This window comes from Psammomys obesus, unplaced genomic scaffold (assembly GCF_907164565.1).
Source record: "Psammomys obesus unplaced genomic scaffold, mPsaObe1.curated_primary_1811, whole genome shotgun sequence".
Lineage (NCBI taxonomy): Eukaryota > Metazoa > Chordata > Mammalia > Rodentia > Muridae > Psammomys > Psammomys obesus.
This window is the reverse complement of record NW_026592890.1, coordinates 23,005,896-23,033,527: the sequence shown is the minus strand read 5'-3', so window position 1 is coordinate 23,033,527 and position 27,632 is coordinate 23,005,896. Positions and strand designations below refer to the sequence as shown.

The 27,632-nt window shown below is 43.5% G+C and overlaps 1 protein-coding gene across 2 annotated transcripts in view; it reads left to right on the top strand.

Moving 5' to 3' along the window:
* Sec63 (SEC63 homolog, protein translocation regulator) overlaps nt 1-6,801 on the top strand; it is a 63,835-nt gene extending 57,034 nt beyond the window's left edge. For both annotated transcript variants that reach the window (XM_055615933.1, XM_055615932.1), the window contains exons 20-21: nt 1,935-2,039; nt 2,964-6,801. In XM_055615933.1, the coding sequence (XP_055471908.1) occupies nt 1,935-2,039; nt 2,964-3,107 (249 nt within the window). In that variant the 3' untranslated portion in view covers nt 3,108-6,801. The remainder of the gene's footprint in view (nt 1-1,934; nt 2,040-2,963) is intronic.
* The last annotated feature ends 20,831 nt before the right edge of the window (nt 6,802-27,632 follow it).

Below are 27,632 nucleotides of genomic sequence, written 5' to 3'. Positions count from 1 at the left end.
GCCTGCCTCTGTCTCCTGGGTGCTGGGATTAAAGGCGCACACTGCCACTGCCCATCAGCCAAATTTTAATGTATTTTACAGGATATTCCCCCTCCCCAAATTTTACACAAAAGTTGGCTAATACCATACTTTACAGCCTTGCCTTTTTCTTCTCACAATAAAATGTGGGCATGGATCTCCTGAGTTACATTCAGCCTTTTCTTCCACAAGCATAATGCAGTTGTTAGCCAGGAATCAACACTGTTGTGATGCAGTGTCACAGTTCATGTTTAATTTCCCCTCGTGTCTGCCACAATTTTTACTTTGTCTTCAGGTTCTAAATGTAATGGAAGACTGCACTTGTATTTTGTTCTTAATCCTTTTTACTCTGGGAAATATTAGTGCCAGCCAAGCATGGGCTCTACTAGAGTGATAACTTCCAGCCTCTGCTTTTTGTTTTTTCATACCATCCTTTTCAAGATTCTACCAGAGTGTTCTGTTAGAATAATCAGTGTAATTTGCCTCATTGCTTACTCGTTATATTTCTTATTGCTCATATAGTTCATGTATTACACAATTATATTTGTTTGCTCCCAGTTTGTAGCAATAAGGTTTTCTTATTTCCAGAGAGTTTGATATCTCCAGTGGGCTATTATTTGGGCACTGGCCTGTTCTCCAGTTTTTTTGTTTGTTTTAAACCAAATGTTTACCACACAACAGTGGTTTTGATATAAATCTATTTTCACTCTGCTCTTTGTTCAATGTAGTCTGAGTGAAACTGGACACTGGCAGTGTGGTCAGGGCATATTTTAGTATGTATGCATGTTACCATTGTTGGGTTTTTGTTTTCTTTTTGTTTTTAATCTTTTAAATTGGTTTGGATATTTTTTCTTTTACTATGCAGAAATCAGCCTTGAAAAAATAAAGACAAAACAATTATTTCTCTCTGGTTTGTTTCATGTCTCGGTTTTCCAGGTGCTGGGATTACAGATTTGTACCACAATGGCCTGTGTTAATTAACATTAGCTGCAAAATCTGGATTTTGGAGATTGAAGACATATTACTAGAGTGTGAAAGTGTCATTTAATAAAGTGTTTTATTGAAATATAAAATATATAATTCTTTTTAATTTGTTTTAATCGTTTTGAGTTTCATATATGAATATAATAAATTTTAGTTGTTTTTAATTGTTTTTATCTTTCATTGTTCCCTCTGATATTTCCCTTGATCTTTGAAACTTTTTCCAACAAGAGTATGTTCTTCCCGCTGAGTTTAATTAGGATGCTTTACATGAGTAAGGATGGGCAGCTCTTTATTAGAAAGTGGGCAACTTTAACTACTGAAAAAATGACACTCTTCTCCCCCAGCAACTGTTAACTGCCAAAAACAGTGCCTTGGGATTTGTGGGACCTTGTGTAAGTGACCACTCTGCTGTGCTGGGTTGAGAATTCAGTGGCTCTGGCATGTCTTCAGAACTTCTTTTTGCAGCATAGCTTTCCACTCCAGCTCATCTGTTTTTCTGCCCCTTTTTGAGCCTTGGAGGGTTCTTTTTGGATTTTTAAGGCATAGATAAAATAAAAGAATTTAGCAATAATTACTTTTTTATCTTTTCAAGTCTGTTAACTCAACTTTTCATTTATTCATATGTTCATTCTTTGCTTAATTTCTTTCCATTTTAAGGTGAGAGCATAGAATTTGGTTGCTTTAATATGCTCTCTTAAATTGTGTACATAGAAGTAGACCCCAATAGTTCTGCTTAATTTGATTCCTTTTTGTTTAGTGTTTATAAGAGATAAAATAGAAACTACACATGTTGTTTGTTATTGTGAAAGTTTCTGTAAATCATCTGCTCAGTACTCTGAGGTAGAAAGTTTAAAAATATTCTGTTTTTTTTTTTTTTTTTTTTTTTAATGTATATAATCCAGGTTTTTAAGGGTTGATTTTTATCTTCTTAGGTAGAACTGAAGTTTCCTGCACCAGGCAAACCTGGAAATTATCAGTATACAGTGTTTTTGAGATCAGACTCCTATATGGGTTTGGATCAGATTAAACCACTGAAGGTAAGACTAGTGAAAAATCAAGTAAGTAGAGTCACTGAAGATGTGGTTACAGTAACCTTTGAGCAAATGCTCAGGGAGGGTGTGTGAAGCATTTCCAGTTTTGAAATGTAGAATAAAGGAAGGAAAACATCATCTCAGATACTTTCAGTAATAGTTAGATTTTAAGAAGCTGTGAACTTCGACTCTTAGTTGGTTTAGTGCTGTACTGAGATGTGCTGTACTGAGGTGTGGTACATCTCAGGGTTTTGCCAAGTGTGCTCTGTTTTCTTTACAAAGGCTGGTGGGGGCCCGCGTGGGGAACAGTACTCACATTTTTACCACAGACTATTGGAATGTTTATTGATTTCTGAAATGAAGTGGGGTTTTGTTGTTTTTGTTTTAATCATCTTAGAACATAAACTTTGTGTATGGTTTGAAGCATACCCTTCCCTTGAGCTTTTCATATAAGTCATTCTGTTACATTCGTGAGATTTTGCTCAAGCAGTGTTACACTGTTAGAGTAAAAGAGCCAGGAAAGGCATGCCTCCTTCCTCCTGAGAGTTCTGTCTTTCTTTCTTGGCCATAGACTTTTACTTCACAACCAATCTTTGAAAGGCATGCTTGAATTGTTCTTTCAGCCAAAGATTTCTATTAAGATACCATTCAGTGTTATTGCATAGGAATCATAGTTGTTAGTACTTTGTACCATAGAAATACATTCCTAAATGGTTTAACTTTTACAGAGTCAAAATACTGAACTAGAAATTCAGCTGTATTCAGTATTTTCATTTACAGAATGAAGTACTTTTTAAAGAATGCATTGAATTTAGAGTTGCAGCCACAAAATCCATTTCTTTGTGATTGTCATAGTCAAAGAAAACCTTTACCAGATATTTCTTTCATTATTCTTCCAAATTTCTGATGTGCACATTTAATTCTTCATAGTTGGAAGTTCATGAGGCCAAGCCTGTGCCAGAAAACCACCCACAGTGGGATACAGCAATAGAAGGTGACGAAGACCAGGAAGACAGTGAGGGATTCGAAGATAGCTTTGAGGAAGAAGAGGAGGAAGAAGAAGGTGATGACTAACCAGTGTATGAGTGGACCACAGCATCTGCACATATTCGCAAACATCTGCTGCTTTGTAAATTGTAATAAAGCAGAAGCAGTGGAGAACTGACGTGGAGGGAAGTGTTGGCGTCTTCACTAGAAATGGATGCAAAAAAAATAGGCAGCTGGTGCCACCTGGAAAAGGGTCATTTAATGCCTTTCAGGTATGGGGTGGTGTGTTTATCTCGTCTGCAAATGGTAATAAATCCTTTGTTGTTATAACTGTCCAGAAGTGTGGGCTGTGCATTACCTGATCAGTTTATGGTCTCAGTAGAAGTCAAGGTACATGAAAAACAATCTATAAATGAGGAACTTTTCTCTGTTCAGCTTTAGTTTTAGTAAACATTAAAATATGATAAACATCACAAATATGTTTTAAGTAACATCTGCTCAAGTTTTTAATCTGTTAATAAGCTCTATTATTCATTTATCAATATTTTACAAATGGTAAGATTGTAACAGTTCCATATGTGAGTTCGAACCTTTATTCTCATCTACCTTGGCCATAACTTAGCATTCTCACACATTCCACATAAAACAGAGGGCTATATTTTGGAATTTTCCGTTCTTAACTTGCCCAGAGTTAGCAGACATTACAAAAGTGGCTTTAGTGGTTTACAGCCTTTTAAAACCTCTGTTAGTGTCAGCAGGATTTAATTCTTCTGATAAGCTTCAGGGCTGAAAGTGATTGTGGGACCATACGCTCTCTGATGCTTGGTTTTTGTCACCCAACCTTCTTGAAAAGGTTCACTATAAAAGCTGAACTACATTCTTAGCTTATACGCTACCTGACTCTATCAGAAGCCTTTTAAAGAAAAGAAATACAGCATACAAAGGAGGCTTTTTTTGTATTCATTTTGGACTCCTGTTAATAAAATAGAAATTTGACTCATTTTATGTTTGTAATTGTGTTTGTCTTTTTACTCCTAGAGAAAGGGCATAAATAGGGCAATCTTTTATTTTTCGACTAAAATTTTAATATTGTACCTCACTGTGGAAGTGACTGCTATCTCTGTAAACTCTTGGAAAACCCAGGAGGAAGAGCTATTTTCTCTCATTTAGTACAACCTAAAGGGCAGTGCTCAATGTAGAGTAGAAATGTGTGTGATGAGTCACTGAGATCAGAGGAATATTTTTATTACTACATACAGAGGATACACAGATCTACAATATTATATGACTGATTGCAATAATCCTACCAAACTCTCCATAGGCCAAAGTACTGTTGCAATACTAACTTATGACCTTGTTTATTTAAAAGGTTACTACTCTTCGTGCAGAATTATCGCTGGTATTTTGTTACTACAGTAGTTGGAAATAAAATTTGAAAATTACCAAAAATATGATTTTTTTTGTTGTTGTTCTAAATTTAAGATGTAACACTTAACAGTTGAAGTTTTCATTGGAGCCTTGCTTACTAGTTGAATGAGACCCTCCCCTCCTCTGCAGGCAGGAGCCTGTGCTGCTGAGGGTTTGATTCATTTGTTTCATTTATGTGTAAGCGGGTGGGTTTGCTTTCAAATCAAGTCTTACTGGGAAGTCCCAGTGTTGGTTGTAGCCACTAGACAGACATACAGGTGTGAGGTAATGAACTAGCTTATGTCAGGTGAAAGGAGAGAGATCAGGGGAACAGGAACGTGAACAAACAAAATTGTAGTATTTGCATTTCCTAGCTCTACTGAAGTAGACAGGCACAAAAAAAGTCTTCTAGTAGCTGTTTTTCTTCTGAAAAGGTGTGCAGAGTTCATTCAGACTACTGGCTTCTCTGGTTTGAGAGTCTCTGGTGAGGATTTTACAAACTGATAACAGCACCATGCTTACAAAATGGTATGTCTTCCATGATTGGAAATGTCAACAATTTGCTTATGTTTGCCTGTTTTTTTTGATCTATATCAACATCTCAACCTAAAGAATCAGTTTTCCTTTAACAAGTACCTTAGGTGAAGGACCTCAGTTAGGGTGTTCATCTCTTTACTCAGTCACAAAACTCTACATCCCTTCTTTCTCCCCATTAGAATTAATAACTTGTCCTCATTTGCATTTAGTTGAAAGAAAAAAATTTAGTGAGGTTTCATTTTTACTCCTATTCCAAATATTGACATTTTGTCAATAGAATAAATGAGTATATAGATGAAAACACAGTAGGTACATACAGAGTAAAATTGATGACATATGAAATTAAGTAGTTTACATTGTGTAAAAATTTTAGTCTCCAAATTTTCAGAGTATCCTTCAACACAAGGAGACTTAACTAACAGTTGAAACTGTGGCAGGTGCAAAGGTTAACATTGTAAGATCTGACTGAGGCATTAGACTAAAAATTAGTTATATGTTTGTGTTCCCTAAAATTTTTGCTATTTAAAAAGAATCGAACACATTGACTGAGATTCTGTATATGGAGCACTCTCTTGTTCTTTCCTCTGCTTTTCCCAGCGTGCACTAGGAGGTGAAGAAGGGCAGGCTATTGGGTAGTACCATGTTACTGTTTGCTGGGAGGCTTAGGCCTGTAGGAGGTTTAGGAGTAAAATGCCAGCTCCTAAAGTGGAGCTAGGGAATTGTGTGTTAGGAACATACTGGGGTTTTCTTAGCATGTTCTGATTTGGTTTTCGTGGTTTTAAAAGTCACTATATAGCTTAGCCTGGCCTTGAACTCAGTGTAGCCCAGGTTGTGGACCTTGTGATCCTCCAGGCTCAGCTTCCTGAGAGATAGGATTACAGGCAAGAGCCACCACACCTGAGTTAAACACGTTTACTACATTTATTCAGGTATCTGCTCCAGCTGGAGTGTTGTTTAGTAATAATCTGAATTTCAAATGCACTTCAGGACCCTACATGGTGTGAGGGATTGTTTATCATGTATGTACTGAGTTTCCATGTCCGGGCTCGGTGATAAAGCACTATACAGATTAAGCTATACGGATGCTCTTTGTGTTCAGAACTTACTTGGATTTGGTCAGCACATGGATGGGAACTTGTTTTATTCTTTTCCCCTTGGCACAGTGGCCAGTGTTTAGAATGCCTCCCCCTACCTTTTTTTTTCTGTTCTTTACTTCCTTTTTTGTTGTTGTTGGTTTGTTTGTTTGCTCTTTTCACTAGGCCACTAGGCAGAAAAATTATTATTACTGTTTTTTGGTTTAGGGACTAACTTTTGAATTAGTTGGCCTTTGCCTTCCATTTGGATAAGGCAGCACTCATCCTTTGTTTTTAAATGCTTCTTTTTTGAAGCATTTTCTCAACTCTATGAATCCCCTTTTTAGTCTGCCTTAAAGTGAAACAGCTATCAGTGAACCATAGCATGACATCATACCAGCTGTGCAGTGATTTGTTCAGATGTGTCCCAAGAAGTTGGCATCATTAGACACTTAAACTCAACACTAGGGCTATTTTACAGACCTTAACAAACAGAACAGACACTATCTTGTACATTTTCATGTAACTGAGCTAAAAATCCAAATAGCAATCATGGACATGCTTTAGAACTGTGGTTTCAGGCAGGCGTGTACATCCCAGGGGATGCAGATAATAAGTCCATTGAGAAAATGTTAAAATAATGATTCTTTGTATTTAATCTCATCCTTTTAAATTTCTATTTTTGTGTGTTTTATAATGTACATAATATATTGTACAGTTGTACACTTATATAATTTATAAATAAATAATACATTTATGGTGCATTATATATATTTTTTCTGATTTGGGTGCATGATGAAAACATTTGGATACTAGTATTTTGTGGCATAGATAGGATGACATTTCAGTGGACTGCAGGTTGGGGCTTTGGCTCTGCCATTTGAGATGACGGTGACATACTCTGACAGCCAGAAACAAGGATACATTTTCTGTGTCTAGATCTACTGCTCCCAAGTGCAGAGATGATGGAAGCCTTTGCAGTGGAGCCATGAGAGAGGGAGGACTCTGAGCAGAGCTTTGGCTGCTTTGAGCTAGACAGCTAGTGGCAGCTGCAAATTAAAGGCTAATGTGCGAAGGACCATCCCTCCAGTCCCAAAGGAGCCAAAACCCCTGCGTAATGGTAGCGGTGGCTACCAGTTGGGTGTAAGCAGATCAACATCACAGTTTCTCTGGATTCTCCAGCCTCATTCCACTAGAGGGCAATGGCCATAATTGATTTTCACTAAAGAATGTTTGGTGGGACTAAATCAAAACCTCAAAATGATTTTTTTTTTTTTTTTTGAGATAGGCTGTTACATGTCTAGCCATGCCTCAGATTCCTGGACTCATCAATTACTCCTTCCTCTTTGAACTTCTGTACCCACTCCCCACCAACCCTGCCTGCTTACTTAGGTAATTCATTAAATATGCATCTATTTGGAAGGTAAATCCATTTGTAGCAAACTCCAAGAGACAGTGTTGTATATCCACTGGGCTAGAACTATACTATATTGCTTGAGACAGGTGGCAATCAGGTAAGTTGTTGATGCTCTTTTACTTCATGAAGTTTAATTTTTTGAATGGTGTCAGCTATTTTGTATGGGTCTGTCATTTTCTCTGTGTAAGCTAATCTGCCACATTGTCTGGGTGCTAGCTCCAACTTTGGGTCAGACACAGTATTGGCTTTGTGTCACCCGAACTGCTCCTGTCCTCCAAGTTCCACGGGAGCAATGCCAAGTGGCTAAGGTTGGCATTGTGCATGTTAGCAGAGAAACTCTGAGCTTGGGAATCTAGCCTTTTAAAAAGATGTGTGGACAAACTTGTTAACTCTTTACTGTTGTAACAGCAAACATTCCTGTTATGAGGGGAATGATGCTATCTGCCATGGCTGTTAGGACACATGTCTGTGAGAAGGCAGTGTGGAACCAAAGTGTGTGCGTGTGTGCGTGCGTGCGCACTCTACGGTGTACAGAAAGTACAAGTACCCAGTGGCCTTCCAGCACGTGAAATTCTATAGTCATAAATAATATAATACCAGGAGTTGTGGGACACTTACTTTCCGGGGAATAAGTTCACGTTCTTGGGACTCCAGTCACTTCCCTTCAAAAGCTTACTGTGCCTCTTGACAAAACTCAGGGCAGTGGCCAGGAGAAGGGGGGAGGCCAAAGAGATGCCCATTTGACAGGCTGCAAGGCAGCCTCTTCGGCTCAGAGCTGCGGCTTCAGAACTTGCAGTTACGTCTTTCTACGATCCCTAGGAGCTCCTGCCCCACCTACCCACCCACACTCACACGATCATGATGGAAATTATAAGGATTAACGTGATTATCTGAAGTGCTTTTGAGAGTGGGGATGAGACCGAGCTGTTATGATCTACTACAGTACTTCTTTGCACGAGGCAAGCCCCTGTGTCTGTCAAGTCTGCTGACTTAATGACAGGGTATCTCAGCAGATGTCAGCAGTGACACCTCAGGAGCAGCACGTTTTACGTGGAATTTAAGTTCGGCAATACTAAGATTTGAGTAGAATTTTAAAGTTTTGGTATGTTACATGGAACAAGGTTTTCAGAGTATGAAATCTTTAAAAAGCCTTTCTTTTACCTCTAGATTTCCAGAATTTTCTTCTCATTTGATGCTTAGCTGCCAATGGGCTTCAAAAGCCAAAGCATCATAAGGAGACAGAATCTTTGGGGTTTTGGCCTGCGCCTTCCTCCTTGCAGTGATATTGTGGCAGAAGTGAGTGGATGTGCTGAGCGCATCTCTGCAGCTTTGCTCCAAAGCCACTTGTCTTTTCCCTTGCCCCTCTGAGGGTCAGACATGATGTTAAGGAGGAACATGAGAACAAAGAGCCAGAGAGGAGAAGGGATGTGTTATATCTGGAGAACTTCTGTAGAGACCCAGGCATCACTGCACATTCCAAACTCCCATTCTCTAACTTTCCAATGCATGCATGGAAATAGAAGCTGGCCAGAATCATGTTTAGTGTGTTCACTTACTGTACCTCACTTAGCCTGTGTCAGCCATGAGTTACCAACAGTGGGCCTGGGGTCACACAGGACTCAGCCCCAGTCTCAGTTCCCAGGCTGGGACAACATGGGATCCAATTGTGTCCAGCTTTGTGAGATTCCAGGTCAGAAAAACCCATGTTAGCTAAAATCCTTCTCAAGTCAAACACTCAAGTGTTAGCAGTTTTAGGTCTGTCTTGAGAGGAGCAGTATGTTCTCCCCCAGTATTGAATGTGCCCTTAGGAGCCCAAGAGAATGGCACAAATGCTTGAAATGTCCCCTCCCACTCATCTGTTTCCTACAGAGTGAGCCCAATAACCTTCACGTTTAGTACCTTAACCCAAAGCATTACAAAGATCTGCTCAAGACACCCCTCTTAGCAGATCAAAGTTTTTGGTTTTCAGAGACTTGCCCTCCCCGGACCTCCAAGATAGAATCTAAGGCCTTGGGCATGCTAAGTAGCACACAATCTCTTAGAGGGATTTTAATCTAGCAACATGGCTATTGCTGGAATACAGATAACACCCTTAGCACACATCTTTAATCTCTATGGCTGGAATACAGACTGGTCCTTAGTTTACACCTTTAATCTTAATGAAGGTAGAGCTAGTTTGTAGAAGGAAGCACCCATGTTTGAAAGTGGCATCTAATTGTGGGGGAGAAAAAGTGAAAGCGTCAGGATAGGATACACTCAACTCGTCAGAAGAGACAGAAAAAAGAGGACTCAGGAGAGCAGTGCAAAGAGAGGTGGAGACAGTTTTGCTGGGACAGGTTGAAGAGAGAACAAGTCAGACACTGGTGAAGACAGGATGAGCCAGTGACTGAGAAGGAGCCAGATTAGAGCATATTGCGAGATGTAGTTTGAGTTCAGAAAGAACTAGAAAAAGTGAGCTTATTCAGCAGTAAGTCTCAGAGGCTGAAAACATGCTAAGCCTAGATTAGACTGTACAGAGGCTAGACACTTCCAGGACTAGGCCTAGGTTAGCAGATAAAGGCAGCCTCTAAGACGACAGTTACATCAGGCAAATAAAAAGTTACTTTTTACACACTCTTACATCTGAGCTACATCCACATCACACCTCCGCTTATCCACATCACACCTCCGCTTATACAGACCTTAAACTTTATGAATTTATTCTTCAGCTTTTTTAGTAAATTGTCCGAGGCTAGCCCTGCACTTTTGATCATCCTGCTGGGATTACAGGCCTTGGAGAATTTTTTGATGTTGGCATGAAGGCAGAAGACTTAAAAGATGAAAGCAGATGAGTGGAGAGTACTGATCCAGGAAGGATCACTAGGTTCAAATTCAGAAGCTCCTATCACTTCTATTTCTTGACATCCAGTTACTAAAATCCACCCCAGCAATGTGTTCACAATAAAATAAGACACTTAAGATTGCCCCACGTGGGGTGTGGTCTGCGGGAGTCTTACACATGCTGTTACCCAGCGTGAGACGCAGTAGCTGAAGGCTAGTTCGTTGCAGAGTGCACTATTGAACTGAAGTGTGAGAGATGCCGTGCTCAAATATTAGAGACTCTCCAATGTTGCTACTCACAAAGCTTGGTTCATTAACACAGGCAGCAGTTGTGGAAGAGTTGGGCAGGACGCTTATCACAACCACTTCTGAGGTGTCACTTCTGAAGAGGAAAGCTTACTGAGGAGCTGGGCACTTTCTGTGGCTGAGGTCGTCTGCCATGGTATGGACAAGACTAGCCCATGAGCTGCTGGCTTTGGGGACATCTCTAACCTGCTGCCTGTAGGTCAGTCATGTGACCTGTGGCTGAGCCACCAGGAAGAGCAGCGGTGGGGAGGGACCCATGGCTTGAGGGAACAGATACTTCAGACCGTTATCAGTAGACCTCACAGATGGAGAAAGAACTGATGATTGTTACTCTACATTCTCAGAAGAGAGCTATGTTCAAATACAATGGTTGTAAGGCCACAGACACACTCTTGCTTGGTTCTGACACCCACATATTGCAGAAAGGTCAGTTGGACATTAATTTTCCCTTAGTTAGACTCTAGCTCACCAGTATACATTATTCCAATTTTCTCTAGATTTTATTTTAAAACCTTTCTTTAGGAAAGAATATTGACTGAGCAGAGCCCTCAAATCGCCTCAGGGACAAAGGGAAGGACAAAGGAGTGTCACATTAAGATGACGACAGCCTTCTTATGTCTTGCTCGCCCACTCCTTTGCATGCATTTCAAATAATGTCATTGGGTCTGCCCAGAAGTGGGACAGATCAGATGTGATCATCTTCCTATAGATCAGGAAATACAAGACCCAGATACAGATAAGAAACTGTTGTTTGGTGCTGAGCTGAGCTGAGCTGAAATGAAAGTCTCCCCCAAGACTTTCCCCATTGAGGAATTTCCCGAGTAGGAAATAAGTTGAGTAGATGGGCTGAGATGGGAGGACACACTAAAGATGGGCAGCTGTGGACGTGGGGAGCAGAGTTTGAGCTGGGCACATTTGTCTCTCTGTGTTTTCCTTTGTGCCTTGTTTTCCTTCCTTTGTTTGCTGTAGGTTCCTGCCACAGACCTACAGCAAACGCAGTCGCCAGAGGTCTTCACAGGGCTCCAAGGCCTGTGACTTTTTTTTGGGGGGGGAGACAAGAAGGAAAGCCAACAACAGTAGGTATCGCAATAGCTGCTTGAGTACAAAGAAAACAAAACATGAAGAAACAAACCTTTTCATGATCTAAAACGTGTATCTGATACACGTAAGTAATGTTTGTTGTTTGTGAGACAAGAGTCTCATGTAGCCAGGGCCGCCTTCAAACTTGCTATAGAGTTGAGGACAATCTTGAACTGCTGATTGTTACATGACGCTATTCCTGGGTGTGAACAAATTTGCCCCAGATAGGGAACTTAACGATGACGGATCGAAGTAAGTGTGGTTGGTCACCACCCACATCCAATTTGGTGAACTGAGTTTTGTTGGGGCTACTTCCCAGAATACAGATGAGGGCTTACTTACGGGAGCAGAAATGACTCAAAGACAGCAGCATCTCCAAAGTGTGTCCCCACCCCACCCCAGCATGGATGCCACCTCATGAAATCTGGAAGCCTGGTGCAGGCTGCATAACCTGTAGCAGTTCAATTCATCTGAGCCTCCTCTCAGGCAACTGGGCTTAGCTGAGAATGTCTCAGCAGTTCTTACAGCTTCCCTTGTGCTAAGGGAGAGGCGGAGGGACTTCCTGAAGCCTTTGCATTGTTTACTCCCTGCAAGCAGGATGGAATGTTCCGTCTCCCCTTAGAACATTCCCGTTTCACCTCTCTTTCAGCATCCTGTCTTAAAACATCCTGATGTGTGTGGTAGTCTTGAAATGGCTTTAATCCCAGCCCTGGAGAGACAGAGGCAGGCAGAGCTTTGTGAATTGAGGCCACCTGGTCTACATAGTCAGTTCCAGGCCAACCAGGGCTACATACTGTTACCCTGTTTCAAAACAAACCCTCCAAGTTGGAAGGTTTTATTCTCAGAGGAAACTGCTATGCAACAGCAATCCCCCTGTCTCCACCTGTCAAGTACTAGGATTCCAGATGTGTGCTATCACACTGGTGCATGTGGTATTAATAATATTATCAACTTGACAGGGTCTAGAATCCCTAGAAGACAGACCATGCCTGGGAGAGTTTGTCTAAATCAGGTTAACCTCTGTCGATGTGTGGGAGGGAATAGCGTGAGGAGATTTACCGAGATGGGGTATGTAGCTCTACAGGTGGTGGCTGTGGACATGGGGAGCAGACCTTAGATTTGAGCTGGGTACATTTGGCTATCCGAGTAAGTTGGATACTCTGCTATAAGATAAAGAGAGGAGTGAACGCTTTTTGGTTTGAGGTCTAAGCAACTAGATGAAGTTGCGTGAGCTGAAAAGGCAAAGACAAGGTGTGGAGCAGGTTTGGGAGCAGGGCTACATGTTCAGTGCTGACGGTGCTCCTCTGAGATTATTCGATGGGAACGGCAGGCAACTGGATATGCACCCTCAGTTCTTGCACACTGAAGGAGATTGCCCCCAAAATGGAGAGAAAGGAGGCTGGGGAGGAGTAAGTGTGAGGTTGGGGCAAGGAGCAAAGAGCTGAGAACATGCTGTCAAAATGAGTTCCTGATATTCCCAGCTGCTGGAAGTCAAGCAAATGAGGACTGGACATTGACATTTTCAGCAGAGGAGATGGTGTTGGTGTTCATACAAGCAGTTCCGGCAAATTGTAAGGGAGAATGAACGAGGATAAGCATTAACAAACCACAGAGAGAGCTCACAATGGACATAATATACGATAGGAAAAGACCACATGTGTTCATTGTAAGATTAAGAACAAGGCAAAGGTGCCCATTTTCATCATGTCAGTTCAACCTCAATTTGGGATTTCAAGTCTGAGGAATTAGGCAAGAAAGAGAAATAAATGGCATCAAAATTGGAAAGACAAAAGTGAGATTATTTCTGTTCACACATGCTATGATTCTGTATATAGGGAAAGCCGTTAGAACTCACAAGTGAATTCCTGCAAAGTTGCAGAATGCAAAACCAACGTATAAAAGTCAATTGCATTTTTGTACATTACCAATGAACAGTCTGAGAAGGGATTCAGAATAACAGTTCCATTTTCAGTAGCATCAAAAGGAATAAAAAGTTGTAGGATTCAACCAAAGTGATGAAATCTATAAAATATTGCTGAAGGAAATTAAAGAATAGATAAGATTCCATGCTCAGGAATGAAAAGGTTAAAAATTAATGAGATGCCAGTACTACTCCCAAGTTAGCTACAGTATCAGTGAGGTTCCCCAGAGTTTTTGTTTAGTTTTTTTTATTTTGTTTTTTTACAGGAATAGAAAAGCTGTCTTAAACTTCATATGGAATTTCAAGGGAGCCCTTGGTGGTGTGGGGGTGGGGGGTGGGGGAGGGTGGAGAACAAAGCTAAAGGAGCCACTTATTTTATTTTAAAATTTACTACACTGCAGTATCAAAACAGCATACTGCTGGCGTAAAGACAGACAGATATAAGACTAATGGACTAATGGAATGGAACAGAGATCCCAGAAATAAGTCTTTGCATATATGGTCAAATAATTTGTTGTTTGTTTGTTTTGAGACAGGGTCTGTCTGTTTAGTCCTGGCTGTTCTGGAACTCAAAGTGAAGACTGGGTGGCCTGGAAATCACAGAGATCTGCCTGCCTCTGCTTCAAAGAGCACTAGGATTAAACACACACATCATCACACCCATCTTGGTCAAATAATTTTTAACAAACATGTCAAGACCAGTCCGTTGGGGAAAGACAGCATTTTCAACAAATGTTTCTGGAAGAACTGGCTATGCATAGGTATTGAACGGGTAGGTAAGGAACGAATCTGGAACCTTACTAACATCGTCTACAAAAGTTGACTCACAAAGAACCAAGGACCTGTGTGGAGACCCAAGGCTATAATAACTTGTAGAAAAATAAAGGGAAAGTCTTTGTGCGCTTAGACTCAGCAGTTATCACTTGCACGCACAACAAATTTTTTTTAAAAAAAATTAGACAAATCGAATTTTGTGGAAATTAAGTGCCCCACAAAATTTCAGGTCCAGCTTGAGCTATACAGGAAAACGTCTTTTAAAAAAATAGGGAGGGGACAACATAGAGAAAAGATACAAAATGGAAAAATATTTATAAATCATTTATCTGACAAGAGGTTAATATCCTGAATATATAGAGATTTTAAACTCACGGAGAAACAAACCATGTTTTAAACTCCTGGTCCAAAATTGGGCAAAGATCTGGATAAGCGCTTTTTCCAAGAAGATCACCAAAAAAAAAAAAAAGCAAGTAAACACAGGAGAAGTTGCTCAGCCGCACCGAGGACTACGGAAATGCACTGCTGGAGGATCCCTCAGATACTGACTGCTCAGAAAGGCAGTCAGTTGACCTAGGGAGCTGCCTCTGCCTCGAACCTGAAAGAAATGACAGTAGATGTTGGTGCAGTGCGATCGATCGTTGCTGTAAATAGTTGGGAGTGGAAACAACACACGTGCCCACCATTCAATAAACAAACAGAATGAGCGGGCTGTTCGGCCTTAAGAAGGAAGTAGATTCTGCCATATGCGAAAGCCCACACGAACCTTGACACCACACACAGCGTTGTGCAATGAGGAAGAAAAGCCACCAAAGGTAATTGCTATGTGACCTGCCTATCTGAGGCGCTTTCGTGGTGTCCAGAGCTGAGGGGCAGAAAATAAAACAGTAGTTTCTGGGGCTGGATGGAGGGAAGGCGGAGAGTCACTGTTCAACGGGCATAGATAGCACTTCAGTTACAAGATGAAACGTTCTCTGGAGAGGGATGGCGGTGATGGTCGCCCATGATGAGTGCGCTAAATGCCGCTGGAGGATGTGCGCAAATGGCTAATAAGGTATTTTCATTTTGCGTAATTTACCACAATTAGACAACAATGGAGAGCTCTCGTTTGACATTGGGACAGGAACGTACAGACAGGCCAACAATAGAGAAGAGGCTCCAGAATCAGAGCCACATTCGTGGCTGACTCATACGTGATGTATATGCTAGGCTCATATAGGACAAGTGGGGGTGGCATGTGTGATGAAAGGCGTGTTCAGAATACAGTGCTGGGCATGTCCATTTGGGGGAAAGAATGATGCATGACCTGTCTCAAGCCTTAAACAACTCAACCAGCTGGTGTCTAATTCTAACTTTGAAAGGCAAAACAATGGAATCTTTTAGAAAACAATAGAGAATATATTTATGACGGAAGGGTAAAAAGAAAAAAGAAAAAAAATAATTCTTAACCAGGATGCAATGAGTATTCCCAAAAGGAAAGACCAAGTTGAGAAATTGAACTGTATTTGAATGACTAATCTCTCGGTTTTCAAAGACAATTGGGGAGCATAAAAGGCGAGCCACAGAGAGGGGAAGGTACTAGAACTGGCCTCTCTACTGAACAAAGACACGACAAATCAGTTTTAAAAAGCGAGAGGTTAGGGAACTCAGGAGGGAAATGGGCTTCTGAATTGAAAAAGGCCTTTCCAGTTCTCAGGGGAAGATCCTGAGGGGTTTGAAATACAAGATAGTTCTTTCTCTTTTTTTCCCCAAGATGATGTGTCTTAGGATTCAAGACTCTTGTGAACAAAAGAGGGGAGGAAGCGCCTTGGACAGGGCAAGAAGTTGGAACACCTGCTCATTGCCCTGTTCTGGCAGATGGCCGTGCCTGTACCCCACTCACAGAGTCAAAGCTGAGTGACCCAGGAGGTGACCTTGAACGAAGGTTCTACATGGGACTCCAGAGATGGCTGAGCAGCTAAGAACACTCGCTGCTCTTACAGATGACCACGGTTCTATTCCCAGCACCACTATCAGGGAGCCTACAACTGCAGTTCCAGGGGATCTGCTGCCCTCTTCTGGTCTCTGCGGGCACAGCACACACGTGTACTTGTACACATAACTAAAGAGAAAACTCTTTAAAAATGGCTCCGTGTAGTGAGGCAGATTCCAAAGAGCTGCTAGCTGTCTGAGGCTGACCACATGCCCCTCACATGGGCAGCAAGTCCTTCCTTGATCCCTTGATCTGACCTTTTTTTTTTTTTTATATTTACCACACTTCATAAAACCCAGCATCATCATGGTCAGTGAATACCTGAAAATCTATTGAGGCTCTTTGTCTATCAGGGAAAGAAAAAATTAAAACACAACAAAATCACACTGAACTCACTAGAATGGCTGAAACTGAAGGGGCTAATTGGATGCGGGGGCTTAGGGGTGTGTGTGTGTGTGTGTGTGTGTGTGTGTGTGTGTGTGTCTGTACCAACTGGAAGTTCCTTGCTGTCCTGATAGAAGCCGACCCTGTAAATCCCACTGTAAACAGACTTCCAGCAGCCACTCAGTTATGGTCACACAGAGACAGTGACCTTGAAGGGTCCCATGGACCCTTGAAAGAATGTCGGCAGGAGTGCTTTGAGTGACGACCCCAAACTAGAAGCAACCCAAATGGCATCAGTAACAATAGATAATTGCACTGTTGTGTGTATAAAGGTTATGGTGAGCGGCCTCCAAGATAGTCGCTGGCAGCCTCCTGCCTCCTGGCACTCGTATCATTGGGTGATCCTCTCCCATTGGCTAGGTCTAGGCTCTGTGGTGAGTAGGTGGCCAGTAGCGATGGCGATGGCGTGCCACTCTAAGAACTGGGCTTGGGGGACTGGAGAGATGGCTCAGAGGTTAAGATCACTGGATGTTCTTCCAAACATCCCGAGTTCAATTCCCAGCAACCACATGGTGGCTCACAACCATCTATAATGAGATCTGGTGCCCTCACCTGCAGGCAAAACACTGTGCACACAATAAATAAATCTTAGAAAAAAAAAAAAACGAAAGGGCTGGGTTGGTTATAGGTAACACCTCGTGGCTTCCATCTTGGGAGCATGCTCTCTCACATGCGACGTTGTTTCTTGGTTCAATGGCACTGAAGAATCTGTCGTGGCAGTCCTATTCTGAGGCCCACGTGAGGAAAGGCTCCTCTGAACACCCATGGGAGCTAGTTCTGAGGACTCCTCCAGCCCCAGATAAATCTTTGGAGATCGTAATCCAGCGGAGAGCTTGATGGCGACAACAGTGAGACCACAGCCATAGCCTGGCTAAGCCATGCTCAGATTCCTGAGTCAGAACAGATGTGACGAGGTAAACGCTGGTCTCAGCAGCTCCCTGTCGGGTGATTTGTTATGTAGTAATAGATCAGCCATGTAATAGGATTCTATAAAGTGCTGGGTACGAATGAAATGCAGTTACAGCTGTCATTGTAAATTTTACCGGCACAACACTGAGTGAGAGAAGTGATGGAATTGCGTTTATTACTCCACTATCTAAAGTTTAAACGCAAGGCAAGCTTGGCTAGAGGGCAAAGCAAAACAAGCTGAGGAGTGATCACCATGAGTCAGGAAGGTGGCTGCCTTGCAGGGAGGGCAGTGGAGATCGGGAAGGGACACCGAAGGGTGCTCACCTCTCGTCAGTATGATGGCTTCTGATTCCGTTGGTGGAACTGTAAGGCTATTTTGGACAAATCTCTTTATGGTATACATTCCTTTAAAACCCCTTTTCAATGTATGCTATCACACACACATACCCCAAAACATATCGGCTATAAACAGCTGTACAGATGAGCTTTATTTTTTAAAAAAATTAATTCATTAAAAAGACAAAACACTTCAGTTGTCAAAGGGAAAGAGAAATGGGAGGTGCTTTCTTCTTCTTCTCTCCTTTTTGTTTAAAGAGGAGACACAGCAGTGTGTTCTTAGAGGGTGAGACCATCCTCTCACGGGACGATAGTCGGTCAGATTGCTGGAAGGCTCTGGAATAGTTAGGGGAGGTGGGTCCGGGCTGAGCCAGACACCTGCAGACTTTGGGTTAGGGTTCCCTGGAAGTAGAGCCAGTGGTGGGTACATCTGGATGTGTCTCTTCATCCACGCACACACAATAGAATATGCGTGCATATATAACACACATCCGTATGTGTGTGTGCCTATACAAGGGTGTTTTACACGTAAGAGTTTGTGTGTCTGTTGTATTACTTTTCACGGGGACCTGAACAGAATGCCTGTCTGCCCCACACCGGGCAACAACGGACCAAGGAAATGATTCCACCCAAGTCCAGCTTGGTAAACCACCGAGTTTACGGGGGCAACTTACAGGAACATGGATGAAGGGTAAGTTTCAGGAGCATGGGCAACCCGGGTGATTGCATTTCCCAAAAAAAGCCCACCTGGCACAGGTGAGGACAGATGGAAGCTGCAGCCGCTCCCCCAACAGCACGTTCCTGCTTACCTAGCCTCAGGGGTGCCTTCTGAGCCCCATCCGCTTCTTGAAAATGTTGAGTGTCCTGAGCCTCGCCTCTCTCTGGGGCAGAGGGATGTTTTAATATATACAACAGCCTCCGCCCTCTTCCTCTCTCTCTTTCCCCCTCATATACCTATGTGGGCAGAGGCCAGTCTAAAGCATTGACTGACAGGACTGTAGACACCAGACTGTAGGCTGGAATATCCTTGGTAGCCTGACAGTCAGGAGCCCCAGGAAAGTGGTTCTGCAGTCTGCAGTCAATAGGCATCCAATGGCAAGATTCCCTCCTCAGTAAACAGTGATTCTCTTCCTTAGGGCATTTGCCTGGTTGGACGAAGCCCAGGCTGGAGGATAATTTTCCTTACTCAATTTAAATTTGATTCCTCTTTAAAAACAAACAAACAAACAAACAAAAACAGATAAACAAAAACCCACCTCACAGAAGCATTCCAGAATCGTTTGGATAAAATCTAGACCCCTTATCATAGCAAAACTGATGAAGAACATCAGTTCTTCATAGCAGAACTGATGAAGGACTATCTCTGCCTTGGGTAGAGATGGAAGGTGGTACGGGGGATGCTGAGGCAGTGCTGATTTCACACTCAGAATACCCCCTACTGGAGGGTGGCTTGGTCTAAAGAATATCCCCAGGACTTAGGGAAGGACAGTGAGACTGAAATCGCTGTGGAAATAACTTAGACTGAGAGCTGATATTTCAGTTTTTTCGTTTTGAATCAGCAAGCAGAGCCGGAAAATACTGTGCTCGGAAGGACAAGGTTTTCATTGTACAGCCCTTTACTTGCACCTTAATTTTTTTTTTTTTTCATTTTATGTGTATGCTTTGCCAGCATGTTTTGAACTGCATGGGTGTGTAGTGCCATGGAGGCCAGAAGAGGCTGTTGGATCCACTGGAATTAGAGTGTTGCAGGATACTTGATCATACTTCGAACCCTGAGATTGTGTGCTAGAAAAACAAACAAAAAAACAGTTTCTAGTTGTGATGTGGCTCAGCCCTAGCACACACCTTTAATCCAACGCTTTCTGTAAACAGGATTAAATAAAGTCAACCATAGGTCAAGAGGCGGAGCAAGCAGCCAGTTGACTGAAAGTGAACTTAGGAAAAAACCTTGGAGCGTTAGAGGAAGTCAGGAAGATGGATAGAGAGTGGACAGTAAGTCGAAAGGAGGGACATTCAGTTTGAGGGTTTTTAAGGCAGTGTGGAGAAGGAGAAGGGGCTTTTCTTTCCGGAACGTCAGCTGAGGAGGAAGGTCAGCTGGGTGCTTTCTCTGCCTCTCTGAGCCAGAGCCAGCAGGCTTTCATCCAGGATCTGGCTCCTGAGTCTTTTACTGGTAAAATCGAACATTTTGGTTTTGTCTGAAATGCTCTTAACTGCTGAGCTGACTCTCCAGTCCTGTTTGCACATTTCTTACAAGCTTTATATTTGAGATGTGGAGGATGGAAACCTCACGCATACTGAGCAGGAACTTTACCTCTGAGCTACATTCTCACCAGTTAAAAGATGGGAGATCATCCTGTTCCGCCTAGGGGGGTTATGTGGTGGGGTCCGCAAGGCACTAACGAGGCTGCCTTGAGCTCACTAGAGCAGACTTCATTTAGCAAAGACACCTTCGGACAAGGTCTTCCAGTCTTCTGGGACTTCCAACCAGAGGCTCCATTTTGCAGCTAGAACTGAAGCCAGGGTCGATGCTGTAAGCAACTTGCGGGCGGTCGTCATTGCATCTGTGGAGACACCGAGAGTGGTGCTTTCAGGCAAGTGGCCACTGAGGGAGCACTGCTCCTCAAGGGACCCCCTCTCCCTTCCTCGATTTTGGGATTCGGGTAGCAGAGCCCTGAATGAGTAAGTGGCTTGACTAGATGTGGCCACCAGGGGGCGGGAGACAGCCGAGGAGGGCTGCTGGGTGCTCAGGCGCCGGGGTACCGGGCCAGTGCCTTGAGTCTCAGTGTGAAGCTGCCATTCCCTCGAATTTCTGCGACTCCTCTCAGCCCCTCCCAGCTTCAGGGTGGCCTGGTCTTTACAGGGCTGGTCCCGATGATCACCCACCCTAGAGCCCAGCTGCTTCCTTTTGCAAGGCTCTCTGGTGCCGACAGTCGTTGCTCCTTCCTCTTTCTGGCTTAGGTGGATAATTACCTTGGCCTGGTAATGCCTAAGTGGACAATCATGGCTTCAGCAGAGCAGCGCCTGGAGCCTGGAGCAGGGCTCAAAGGCCACCTGTCCGTGATACAAATTCCATCCTTCCAGGCGTTCCTCCGCAGCTCTGTCTAGGACTTACGTTAGGACCAGACTACGGTTTCATAAAAGGATACTCAATTAAATTTGCAGTTTCAGATAAACAACAAATTATTTTTTGTTATGTAAGTATGTCCCATTAAGTATTTGAGGTATATATTTTTTAATTACTTATTTTTCTGATAAGCAAATTTGATTAATTAAAAAAATATTTTTTTTTGGAATAAGTGTAGGCGGGGTATAAATGTAGAAGGGTTGGGGCTGAGGCAAGTAAAAGTAGGCTTGAAGCAGCCTAAATCTAAAAAGCCTTCTTCTGTTACAGGAAGCTGCAGTACAGCCTTAACTGTGGCGTTGTCTCCTTACACACCACCAGTTTCTTTCCCAGATTAAAGTCATTTCATTCCGTGGAAAAATAAAATAAAATAAAATGTGGCTCTTCATGCCCATGGACTGTTTCCTTCTGAGAACCTTAATGCTTTCATAGTAACTTTTTATATGCAAATCTGTATTTTGCTATTTTCGAACATTTGCTTCTGGACTGGGTTCCAAGTCATACAGGAAATGTCCCACGGGGCAGAAGTAAGGATGTCCTCATTTCACTTCTACCAACCCTGAGCCAAGAGCCTTCTGGCGCCCGCACATCTGGACATTTTAGTTCATATCCAGCGAGCGGCATCCAAAAATCTTTTTCATCACGTGTAGCGTTTGGGACAGACTCAGTCCAGTGTACCAGGTCACACCGCTTCAAATGTTCCCATTACCACTGCTTGCCCTGTGGGGGGCGCGCTTCTCTTACCTCACTGAGGATTTCATCTGGCTCTGTTGTAGACGCTGCCTTGGTCATGACCTCCGTGGCTGGCTACTTTCATATCAACTTCATAGATGATAGATTGAAATTTTGGAAGAGAAAACCTCAGTCCCTACCAGAAAGTGTCTCTACCAGACTGGCCTGTGGATAAGCCTGTGCCTCTTTTCTCTCTCTCTCTCTCTCTCTCTCTCTCTCTCTCTCTCTCTCTCTCTCGATACGATTGATGGGGGAGGGCCCAGCTCACTAAAGATGGTGCCATCCCTGGGCTGGTGGTCCTGGGTTCTGTAAGAAAACAGGCTGAGCAAGCCGGTGTGCCTCTTCATAGCCTCCGCATCAGCTCCTGCCTCCAGGTTCCTGCCCTATTTGAGTTTTTGTCCTGACTTCCCTCAGTGATAGGCTGTGAGGTAGAACTATAAGCTGAAACAATCCCTTTCCTCCTCAAGCTGTTTGTAGTCATGGTGTTTCATCACAGCAATCACAACCCTAAGTTAAACACCCTGCCTGGGCCTGGGCAGTCAGGAAGCTGGGACCACGAGTATGCCAGGCTGCAGTTAACAGGGTCTCCTAAATGACAGGGCTTACATCTCTGGAAGCTGTGTCTTATGGCAATGCACTTGGAAGAATGCTTCCTTCCAGAGCTTTGGAAGAAGGATCTATGTCACCTGGTCCTCCTTGGATTTTAGATACCCATCTTCTGCTTCTTTGTGTCATCTTCTGAGTGTCTCTCTCTCTGTGTTCAAATTTCTTCCTTTCATGGGGACACCTGTCCTATGAGATTTAGGGGTAAGAATCCTAACACATCTTGCTTGAGGTGGACACAGTTCAGTCCATAGCACCAAGGAAGCCATCACCAGGGATCAGCTATTTGATGGTACTGAGAGATGACCCTGTGAAGTCCCAGCCATAGTAGACAGGGCCTTGGGAATCAGGGATCCTGGTCAGCAAATGCTTGGAACTGTAGTGGTGCTGGTGTTACGGGGTAGTGTCACTGTTGAGCGCCTCTCACGGTTCATCTCGGGTGTCAGCTTGTCTACATCTAGAATTAACTACAACCCAAGCTGATGGGCATGTCTGTGCGGACTTTTCCTGGTCTGATTATTTGAGACAGGAACTAGAGCTAAGCTGCATCTTCCAGAACATGGAAGAAAGTTTGCTTTTTGCCTGCTTGCCCTCACGTTCACTGGTGAGATCATCTATCCCATGCGGAGGCACTCCTTTGCCTGTGTTAGAGCTAACCGTCTTTGGGATCTGAAGATGCAGCTTCCAGGCATCTTCCAAGACTCTAGAGCCAGATCGGGACTTTTAAAAGTTGAAACATTTTATATTGTCATAGTAATATTAACATGAGATCTTGGGGACAAAGAGGAAGGAAAGATTATGGTTTGACAGTAATGTGTGTGTGAGTCAGGTTGACAAGGGGTCAATTGTTCTGGTTAGTTTGGTCAACTTGACACAAAATAGAGTTATCTGGGAAGAGAAACCTCAGTTGAGAAAATGCCTCCATTGGCTTGCGTGTAGCCCATTTTCTTGATTAATGACTGATGTGGGTAAGCCTGGTGAGCAAGGCAGGGGATGCCATCTCTGGTCATGTGGTCCTGAGCAGTGTGAGAAAGCAGACAGAGCAAGCCAGTAAGCAGCGTTCCTCCATGGCCTCTGCTTCAGTGTCGGCCTCCAGGTTTCTGCACTGAATTTCTGCCTTGACTTCCTTCAGTAGACCGGGACTCTGGATATGTAAGCCAAATAAACCCTTTCTTCCCCAAGTTGCTTTTGGTCCTGGCGTTTTTTTTTTTTTTTTTTTTTTTTTTTTTTTTTTTTTTTTTTTTTTTTGCAGCAATAGAAACTATAGCTAAGACAGTGCCTATCTTAGTAACTGTTCTATTGCTGCGAAGAGACACCATGACCATGGCAGTTCTTATAAAGAAAACATTTAATAGGGACTTGCTTACAGTTTTAGAGGCTTTAGTCCATTATCATCCTGGTGGGGAGCATAGAGGCACACATGGCTCTGAAGCTGTTGTTGAGAGCAACATCTCGATCCAAGGGTGGGTGGGGCCTGTGGGGGTGGGTTTGGGAGAGACTGGGCCTGGAACAGGCTTTTGAAACCTCAAAGCCTCACCTCTAGTGACACACTTCCTGTAACAAGGCCACGCCTTCTAATCCTTGTAATCCTTTTAAAGAGTTCCACTCCCTGGTGACCAAGTCTTCAAAGAAATGAACCTATGGGGGGGGGGGCATTCTTATTCAATCCACCACAGTGCCTGAACTGGTTATGTGGCCAGAAGGCAGAGTCCAGGAGGCTGCTGGGCTCCTGGCAGAAGAGAGGCCTTCCCCTCTTCAGTGGGCTTTGGTGTGATATGTTGGCCTCAGCCAGAAACATATTCATCCCTTTCATTGTAGGTAGGGACAGGACTTTGAGCAGAACTTTCTCCACAGAGCTACCCAACAGACAGAACTCCGGAGTTAAACGGGAGAGTAAGGCACTGAGTCATCAAAGAAAATCAAGGGCCAGTCATTTGGAGGGTCCAAGGAAATACTTACAAACTTGTAGAGCAAATGTTCATAATAATTGGGTCCATTAGCCTCCCTTTCCCACACAGTACCCCCTCCTCAGACAATAAGCTCTAATGTAGTTCTGTGTTTTGTCATGTGCAGTGGAAGGCCCAGAACTTGGAAGAATCTACTTGCTTATTTAAATTTCCTTTGCAGTCTCCATATGACTTGATTGTCCTAATCAGGATCAGACTTGTGCAAACAAGTGAGAAAATTCTCCCTTTTTCCTTCGCTTCCCACAGGCCAACTGAGGAATCCTGTCAACTATTCCACAGTCCCAGAGAACCACCACATTTCCAGCAGCCCTACCAGCCAGGCTGCAAAACAGCTAGTCGAAAGGCCGTCTCCACCCCTTCCTGTCCCCAACAGGTTCTAATGATGCAAATGTGATGCTCAGGACAACTTCTCTGCATTAGGACACACATTTCTTTGAGCTCCAAGCTTCATTCAGGCTTTCAGGTCACTATGTTTGCATGGACTTCTCAGTCTCCAGGAAGAATACAGTTAGTGTTGGAGGCAGGGAATTAGATGCGTGGACAAATGAGACAGAGCTGACCGCAGTGAGAAAGATCCATAGCTCTGTGTCTGCAATCTGGGAGTTCCATAGAGAGATGTTTGGGGGGGAGGGGAAATTGAATCACATCCTTCAAGATAAAGTCAAAGGGGGCGCTTGATGCAGCTGGGGGGCCACAGGAGCCGCTGGGGCTGAAAAACTCCACGCTCACACCTTTCACTCAGCCCAATGTTTCTGGAGACAATTTCCACAAACTAAGGGAATTCTCACCATCTTCCTCCTTGGTGAGCACATCTGGTTTTGTTGTTGTTGGTTTTGCTTTTTTGAGGCAGGTTTTCTCTGTGTAGTGCTGGCTGCCCTGGACTCACTTTATAGATCAGGCTGGCCTTGAACTCTGAAATATGCCTGCCTCTGGGATTGAAGGTGTGTGTCACCTTGACCAGCACATTGATTTTTTTTAAACCTTCGTATTTTTAAAAATTTTTATTTATTGTGATTTCATTATCATGTACCCTAATTCCACTTGTCTCCCTGTCCCATTATAGCTGCCCTTGTAGCCTCCCCCAAAATAAAATTAAAACAAGACAAAACCCATCTCATGGTGGAAGCTGAGGTGTATCACACAACATACCTTTTTGTCCACACATCTTTACTTGCAAATGTTATTTGCAATGAGTTATTGGTCTGGTTTGAGGCCTCTGTCTTCTGCTGGACTATCAACACTGGGACCTCGCTTGGATATCCTGTTGTTGCCCTGTGTCATGGAGATGCTGTAGCTTTGGATCTTCAAGACCAAACATTTCATGTGCTCCAGCAGTTCCTAGGTGAGGAGGATCTTGGGGTGAGCTGACTCAAAGTTCTGGGCCTGGTGGTAGCTGAGTTAGTCAGCCCTCCAGCTCTCTAACACTGCCCTGGCTAGCTCACCCAGTGCCAGAGCTGGCAAGGGGCAGGACCAACTCTCCCATGCTCACATCCCTGGGGCCTGGCTCATCCTGGACCCTGCCACCAGGACGAGCTCTACTGTGCCATCCGTGGGTGGTGCAGGGCCTGCTCTCCCGAATACTGCAGCCAGTGGGGGGGGGGGGGGGGGGGGGGGCCCCCCCGGGGGGGGATGAAGGGGGGGGGGAGGGGTGGGGGAGGAGCCAGCTCTGCTGGATATTAACATGGATATTAACCCTTGGGTATTAACATGGTCTCAAGTGGCAGCCCAGACCAGGGAAGTTTAAGTGGTCTTTGGTGGTATTATGAGCTAGGGACATCAATAAAGACCCCTGATGTTACATGGCCATGTGGCAGCCGGCAGGCCTCTCACATGGTTGTTTTTTTTTTTTAAAGTTAACATACTTAAGGTAAAAAGATATTTGGGAAGCTGAGTATGGTTGTGTTTTCCCAGCATTTGGGAAGTGGGGGCAGGAGGATAAGAGGGCTCCAGGCTAGCCTGGGCTACATAGTGAGACCATGTCTCAAGGAAGAAGTAGAAGGAAGAAGAGGCAAAGGGAAGGGGATAAATGATAATTTTATTTCACTTTTTGAGATAGGCTCTTATTTATTCCAGGATGGCCCGGAACTCTCTATGTAGCCAAGGATGGCCTTGAACTTCTGCCCCTCGTGCCTCTCTACTTTTGTAATGCTGGGATAAAAGACAGGAGCTACCAGGCCCAGTGTATACTGTGCTGGGATCATACCCAAGGCATTGTGAATGCTAGGCAAACATTTCCCATCATTTAATTGCCTCAGGTCTGTTTACATTTTCTTCTAAGATTCTTCTCTACTTAAGCATTTCACATGTAAATTTCTTTAGGAAACACATATTCACTCCATGTTTTATAGAATTATGGACAATTTCCTTACTTGACATGCCATCGGTTTGGGGGTTTCCCCCTCCCTTTCTGTCTTTTAAAGCCCTTTATCTGTGGATTTTACCTTCTCTCTTTTTAGAAGTGGGAATGTGTAGATGATGAGGCTAGTCCAAAGGGCATTCAGCAGCTGTGGTCCTGAATCTAGTATTCCCTCCTGATGGTCATACTAATACTGTAAATGTTAGTGTTTGCCTCCTGCCCCACACTGTGCTCAAGGCATTGGTGGGCATTGGTACAGATTTTTTAAAATTTATTTTTAATTTATATATTTACTTCACATCCCAATCATAGCCTCCTCCCTCCTCTTCTCCTGGTTTCTCCCTCCCACCCTTTTCACCCTATCCCCTCTCCCCTTTCTTAGAAAAGGGAACTCCTCACCCTCTCCAACTCACCTCAGCACATCAAGTCACATTAGGACTGAGCTCCCCTCATCCACCAAGGCCAGGCAAGGCAGCCTGGCTAGGTCAAAGTGACCAAAAGCAGACAACAGACTCCATGTCATAGACAGCACCTGCTCAACTCAACTTACTAGGGAGCCCACATGAAGGTCAAAATGCTCATCGGTTACATCTGGGTAGGAGGCCTAGGTCAAGTCCACGCATGCTCTTTAACTGGTGCTTCCGTCTCAGTAAGCCGCTTTGGGTCTGATTTAGTTGACTTTGTTGGTCTTCCTGCAGGTTCCAATATATTGGATATTAGGCCTTTGTCAGATGTAGGGTTGGTGAAGATGTTTTCCCAATCTGTAGGCTGCCATTTTGTCCTTTTGACAGTGTCCTTTGCCTTATGGAAGCTTTTCAGTTTCATGAGGTCCCATTT